Here is a 7,580-nt window from a genome sequence, read left to right on the forward strand (position 1 = left end):
AGAAAGATATTCTCCACAAACACCAAAGGAAGAAGTTCCTATTATATAAAATTTTATGTGACCTTGTCATAAAATAGCACTGACTCCTAGGCAGCCAGATCGCTAAAGGGGGAATCTTTTGTAGAGGAAACACTAAAATTATAATTCTCAAGGAACAAACAACTATAATCCACAGAAATATGAGGGGTTTCTTTTTAATTTGTAATTCTAATTTCTTCCTCCTCTGTAATGCTCTACATACTATGGTCTCTCTGGAATTCCTTCTGCTTCAGTTTCCTTTAAAAATATTATAGCCCCATCTGGGCACCTTCATGACACAACACTGTGCTGGGGAAACACTGCATTGTTTTCAGAGGAGGGACCGATGTACCTGCACCTAGTGGTCTCCTCCTCAGGACTGGATCAGCTTCGACACAGCCTGTTAGCAGTGCTCAGGCAATCTCCATGTCTTAGTCTTCTCATCAGCTCAATAAAGGTGAAATATAATTCTTAGGATGCTTTAAATTATAGCAAAGCAAAGGTGGAAGCCTTTTTTTCTTCCAAGTACCAATGAGAAGGCATTTGGATAGGAAGTAAAAATCTGCCCAGAAAAAATTTTGTTTGACTGCTTTTGAAATTAACATGGAAAAAAATACTTAAAAATATAAAAAAACAAAAGCAGTTAGCTTTGGATGCTTGCCCACCAATCAGATAACCTCTGAACAGCCTCTTCCTGTCAGCTGTTATTAGCTGAGCTACTGGCTTAGCTTGCTTTCTCCTCTGTGACACGGAACCTTCTCAGCCACTCCTGGAAAACAGGTAATGGTGACAACAAAACCAAGCAGTAATGTTCGTGACCAACCCCAGTTCAGTTTTTTGTGTCTTGAACCCCCTGGCAATCAAGTGATACCTATAGAGTGTTCTTGGAATTGGTTTCTTATAAACAAAGCCAATTACATTGAAATACAATTATCAGCATGGCAAGCTGTCCTTGAGATAACTTATGTCTGATCTATTAATGCATGAAGCAGCACTAGTGAGCAGATTTAATTATTTATGTACCTTCTAAACCTTGACAAGCACATTTTTTTAAGGTACCTGCAACAAATGCAATGTGATATAAAAAATGGTTCTTACTTGTGTGAAAGACACAGCTGCTATTACTGTTGTCATTGCCATAGTCATAACTGAAGGAAATGCTAAACACTAGGAGGCTTGTGAAAATGAAAATATAATTTTATTCTTACCCAACTTTGTACTCTGAATTTTCTCTGCAGAACAAATATATAAAGCCAGCTGGAAGCACAGCATCTCTGGAAGAAACCAAGGGCATCTGCGGCCTGGCCTAGCACTCTGCAGTCATTTAGCCAGCAAAGACTATGCAAGAGCACACCCACGCCTATTGTCCCAACCCTAAACCTACTGAATGAAGACCACAGCTCAAGTCCTTCCTATTGTGTATTCAGTTTTTACTTTTTATTGTCCTATTTTAGTTTTACCTATTACAGCCCAATAGTACTGAGCATACCTTCTTTCCTTAGCTTTTATATTTTGTTCATTTTACTTGTTTTAACCTTCCCTATGAATCACTTTTATTTTTGGTTTATTTCCCCTTTAGATGTATACAGTATTATTGGCTATTTCTGTTTATAACAACTTATGTAGTTTCTGGTATCACAGCTTAATCATTGTTAGTTCACACTGTTCTTTGGTATAGGGAATTCTTTCCCTTTCCTTGGTGTTTCCAGTTTCTATTTTACAAACAACAGGGCAGTTGAACACAGGGTTGCTGGCTTGGAGGACAGGGCCCAGCCCACATCTGACTCTTTTCCCTGCTGTTGTCTCCAAAGAATCCCTGGTGACCTTTAATGTTGAAGCTCTCAGCACTTCCAGGGACTCAAATGTTCAAATTCTCCTGGGATGACAGGATGATGATAACGAGCATCACCGCTGCTGAAGCCTGGAACTGCTTATTTGTGCACCTCACAAAATAGCAAAAGTTTATTCAGCTCTCCAATCCACCAACTGCTCAAGGTTTTCAAATTTATTTGGCTCTAACACTCTTCACATAATCCACAGGGATATCTGATCATTAGAAGATGAAAAGATGTAGCAGCTACTCACTGCTAGCAGAGCCTGGTGTGGTCACCAGAAAAGAGTTCAACCAAGGCAAATACCCTGGCAAGGGCTCTACTTTACATGAGGTACTGCCTGGGGATGAGAAATCCCAGGGGCAGGCCAGCAAGAAGCATGAGTTGTCTAAGATTAAGAAATGACCACATTTCCTCACTTTAATTTAAACCAGTGATTTAAGTTCACTCTGAGATGTCTAAATTCATTCCATTTAGGGATATTAGATGCTACAACTACTGAAGAATGACGCAAACTAAAGGACTAAGGGAAATATCAGAAACCATGAAAGTCAACAACCACTGAAGATTTACTTAACTATTGGGGTGGAAGTGTTACAGAGCAGTAGGTTCCTGGTATCTTCAGGATTAATGTCCTTGACTTTAATTATCTGAGAGAAACTCCAAGAGTTCAAAACATAACTTTTAATTTTTCTGAGGCATAAACATGTCTCATATATTCTCTGAGGCTGGGAAGCAGGAGTAAGACACTTAGCTACTGAGTCAACCTAGCCAACCTCTGTTACTTACATTTTGAAGAGTTTCATACAAATACAACAGTACTTAGGAAGTCATAAAAATGTTTCTTTAAAAAAAAAAATAGTCTAGAGAAAAAGACCCAATGTAAGGGAAGGGAGAAGAACAGAACTAAAAGTGATGTTGTAAGAATATTAGTTCTGACCATACTACAAAGCCACTGTGATAAAAACAGCATGGTACTGGCAAAGAAACAGACCTGAAGACCAGTGGAACAGATTGGAAGACACAAAAACAACTCCAGATGCACTCAGCTACCTCATCTTTGACAAAGGAGCTGACAGTCCCCACTGGAGGAAAGATAGCCTCTTTAATAAATGGTGTTGGAAAAACTGGATCTCAACTTGCAAAAGATTAAAACTAGATCCTTATCTATCACCATGCACTAAATTAAAATTAAAATCCAAGTGGATTAAAGTTCTAAATATAAAAACAAGAACACTAAACTTACTGGAAGATAAATCAGACAGAACTCTGGAAGACATTGGCATAGGAAAAGACTTTATGAACAAATGCTCAGTAGCACAGGAACTAGCAGAAAGAATCAATAACTGGGATCTCATCTTATTAAAAAGCTTCTGCACTGCAAAAGAAACCATCAATAGAACTAAGAGACAACCTACAATGTGGGAAAAACTTTTTACCAGCTGCTCCTCAGACAAAGGACTATTATCTAGAATATATAAAGAACTCAAAACAACCAGCCCCCCAAATATAAAGACCCAGTTCTAAAATGGTCATCTGAAATGAACAGACATTTCTCAGACAAAGAAATAAAAGCAGCAAATAAATATATGAAAAAATGCTCCACATCACTGGTCATTCGAGAGATGCAGATGAAAACAACATTGAGATTTCACCTCAACCCACAAAGAATGGCTGATATCAAGAAATCACACAACAACAAATGTTGTCAGGGTTATGGGGAGAAAGGAACCCTTCTCCATTGTTCGTGGGAGTGCAGACTGGTGCAACCACTATGGAAATCAATATGGAGGTACCTCAAAGAGCTGGGACTAGAGGTTCCATTTGACCCAGCCATCCCTCTGTTGGGTATCTTTCCAAAAGAATTAAAAGAATCATACCACAGTGATATATGCACACCCATGTTTATAGCGGCACAATTTGTAATAGCTAAAACTTGGAAACAGCCCATCTGCTCATCAGTTGGAAACTGGATAAAGAAGATGTGGTTTTTCTATAAAATGGAATACTACTCAGCCATAAAGAATGAGAAAGTAGATTCATTCATAGGTAAATGGGTACATTTTGAGGATGTACTCCTAAGTGAAATAAATAAGTCACACATATGCAAATACCGAATAGTTTCTGTGGTGTGAAAAATTAAAATAGTACTCAAGATCCTAACGGGACAATTAGCAATGTGAAATAGGAAGAAAGGACCAAAGGTGTAGGGACAGTGAGAAGGATAGGGAAAGGGGAATAAGGGAAAAGGAAAAAAATATGAGAAAATGTAAAAATGGAATTAAAGTGTTTGAAGGTGGGGAGGGGAGGAGGGGGTGAAGGGAGGGTGGGGACAAGGGGAAAAAATGAGAACCAAGACCTGGCGTGTAAAAGTACAAGATCCCAATAATGAATGTAACTGTATTGTCTACCTAGAATGTACCAATAAATTCAATTAAGAAAAAGAATATTAGTTCTGATTAAAGCAAAAGATGAGATGTCAAATCAAACAGCAGCTCAGATTTATGGTGCATAAGAGTTCTTTATATAATCTACATGGAAACAGGAAAGAGCAATTTTATGGTATTCAGGAGGATTCCAGACCACAAAACTGGACATCATATGAACAAGTAATCACGGAAGGTCTTGAACAAATGCTTTAAGGTATAAGTACTGAATGGTTTTTCTGGTGTGAGAAACTGAAAGTACAAATAAGTATCAAAATGTATAATAGATAATGGGAAATAGAAAGGAAAGGTCCAAAGGGCAAGGGGAAGTAAAAGGGGTAGGGGAAAGAAAAGAAGGGAAAGGAATAAATATGACAAAAGGAAAAGATAGAAACAGTCTTTGTAAATAGGGAGGGGTGGAGGGGTTGAAGGAAGGGCAGGGGGAATGGGGGAAAAAATAAGAACCAAGATATATAAAGATACAAATTCCCAATGATGAATATCATCATACTGTATACCTAAAAAGTACCAATAAACTTAATGAATAAAAAAAGAAAAGAATGTACCAATAAACTCAATTAAAGCTGAAAAAAAAAAAAAAGAATACTTTAAAGTATAAGGACATGGACAGTGCCTAACTTATTCATCATGATGTGCCCAGGACCTTGAACAGGGCCTGGGCACAAAAGAGGTGATCAGTAAATACTAAATTTGAATCACTGACATCAATGATTTGTTACAGAAATATATACAGATTTGGGACAAATTTCTCCCAAGATTATGTATGGCACTTTGTCTCACAGGATGGAATTCTAGGAGATAGTTTCTATTTAGAAATTGGAACTACTGCATTTTGCCATGGACAAAGCAAAAAAGAAAAAAGAAAAAAAAATCTAAAAGAGAGAGGGAACTTCCAGATGCCAGCCAAAACACCCATCACCATGGACAAAAATAACCAACAAAGCAGCCCCAGAGTTCCACGGAGGCAGGATCACTCTCACTGAAGGATGAGGGTGTGTTTAGCTTACTGAAAGTTAAGAGGACATTTGCAATTAGGATTTTAGTATCAGAATTTAAACTAAGGATATTGCTAAAGGCAATCTTAGATTTGAAAATAAATGTTTTTTAAGGGTTGGAATCTAGTCTATTTCAGATTTATATTTAAACAGAAAACACCAAAAAGGTAGTAGAATAAGTAAATTTCAAAAAAGAGCAGCTTCATTTTTATTTAGCAAAATCAAAGAAAATTGAATAAATTTTCACTAAAATAGAATAGCTTTTTAAAATGCACCTAGATAGAAATAACTAGAAATATTTTTTAAAATCAAAACAAAGTCAAAAGGGAAACTCTAACTAAAAGCTTATTTGTAACATTTTAAATTTCAATAGCTATGTTTTTAGAATACAGAAATTGGAATAAATCAAATCATATTTTGCAAACAGGAATCATGTTAAAAGTTTTGTTGTATTGTTCTGACAGATATTGAATAGGTAAAAAGTTACCTAAAAGGATGAATCATAATGTATCTGATCAGCCCTTTAATGAGAATTAGATTATTCCAGTCTTATGCCATTACAAATAATACAGCACTGAGCATACATCTTCTTACATATGGATAAGAATATTAACAGTTCACAATGAAACTGTTTGAAACTCCAAGAAAGAATGAAGTACTCAATGTGGTATTTTAGAAAACATTCTAAAACATAGTGTGAAATGAAAATATCCGAATAGTTCTTATGGAGTATATGTTCATCTGTAAGAAAAAAAGGAGAGAAGACACAAACAAGGTTGAGCATCTTTAATTTTAACATTAGAAATCTGAAATCCAAAACCTTTTCAGCACTGACATGATGCTCAGAGTTTTTGGGTTCTGGAGCAGTTTGGATTTGAATAGTCAGATTAGGGATTCCTCAGTCTGTAAAGTCCATCCAAATATTCTAAAATCTAAAAAACTCTGAAATCTGAAACACCTCTGGTCCCAAGCATTTCAGATAAAGGCTAGTCAATCTGCACATATGATAAAAATTTTCTATCAACCTGGTAAAAATATCCAAGTGTGAAATTACCTTTGTGTTGGCCAAACTGTAAAAAGAGGCCTCTCTTATACACTGCTGGTAAGAATATAAACTGGTAAAACCTCTTGGAAAGCAATTTGGAAAGTAACAGCTATTAAAATTACAAATGTATAGACTCAAGAGAATTATGTGCAAAGTTATATACCTACAAGGCTGTTGATAACAGCACCGTGTATATAATCTAAAGCCCTTTAGTAGGGAACGGATTTAAGTAATGAATTTTAAGCATTAATATGATGTAGTTATAAAAAATGAGAAAGCCCTGCGCTGATAAAGAGAGGTTGCCAAAATACAAACTTAAAAACCAAGATGTCAAACACTACATATAATATATCATATATACTGTCATTTCTGTTAGAAAGGGGATGGAGACTGGGTATGTAGGTCAGAAACAGAATGCATGCTTAGTACACACAGAGCGCTGGGTTCAATCCTCAGCACCAAGAAAACCAAAATCAAAACAAACAAAACGAAAAACTGTAAAGGGGAGTGCGGTTTATAGAAAATACACAGCAAATTGAAATGGAAAACTTACTTGTAAAGGTAATACTCTGCGTGGTCTATTTCTTCTCGAGATGAAATGTTGTCCACAAACTAAGAGATAAAAGAAATCACTGGGTTAAGTACAAGTTATGCCATGCATGTGGCGTGGTTCAAACACTGACCTTAAAATGGGACGTCCATTGTACTGGGGCAATGTTCGTGTGGTATGGCTCTGTCCTTGAAACTGCTTTATAATAATGAAAAACAAAGAATATACAGTGGCTTCTCTTTCTCATGTGTATAGAAAATGTAACTGACAGTCAAATTTGAACCTTGCTCAGAACAAGAGAGACCTCCTCCTATGATTTGTAACTAGTTATTACTTCTCAGTGTTGAGCCCTAATCTTTCCTCTATACCCTAAGCTCCAAATACATGAGAACACATGCTGAAAGGATAAAAACTCTAATGGCTGAAAAAGTATTGCCTAGCACACAGAAAGCTAAATTTAGGAACTCAGCTTATAACTACTTTTTCTACTCTGGTTTAAGTTCCTCTGTGAACTAGCAAATGTATAATTTCTCTTAATAAAATCTCTCTTCAAAACATAGAATCTTTGAGTATACTCTGTAACTACAACCCAAATAAAGGAACAGAAAAAACTATTTCAAGGATGGATTCTACCCTTAAGCAGAGGCTCTGAGGCAAAAAAAAAAAAAAAAAAAAAAGAGAGAGAGAGATGGT

General features: G+C 36.3%; 1 protein-coding gene across 2 annotated transcripts in view; it reads right to left on the bottom strand.

The window, feature by feature from the left end:
- Nucleotides 1–7,580, bottom strand: part of Mrps27 (mitochondrial ribosomal protein S27) — a 101,528-nt gene that overhangs the window by 68,088 nt on the left and 25,860 nt on the right. For both annotated transcript variants that reach the window (XM_010637329.3, XM_010637328.3), the window contains exon 4: nt 6,891–6,949. In XM_010637329.3, the coding sequence (XP_010635631.1) occupies nt 6,891–6,949 (59 nt within the window). The remainder of the gene's footprint in view (nt 1–6,890; nt 6,950–7,580) is intronic.

Source organism: Fukomys damarensis, unplaced genomic scaffold, assembly GCF_012274545.1.
Source record: "Fukomys damarensis isolate Sample0158 unplaced genomic scaffold, DMR_v1.0_HiC HiC_scaffold_1, whole genome shotgun sequence".
Taxonomy (NCBI): domain Eukaryota; kingdom Metazoa; phylum Chordata; class Mammalia; order Rodentia; family Bathyergidae; genus Fukomys; species Fukomys damarensis.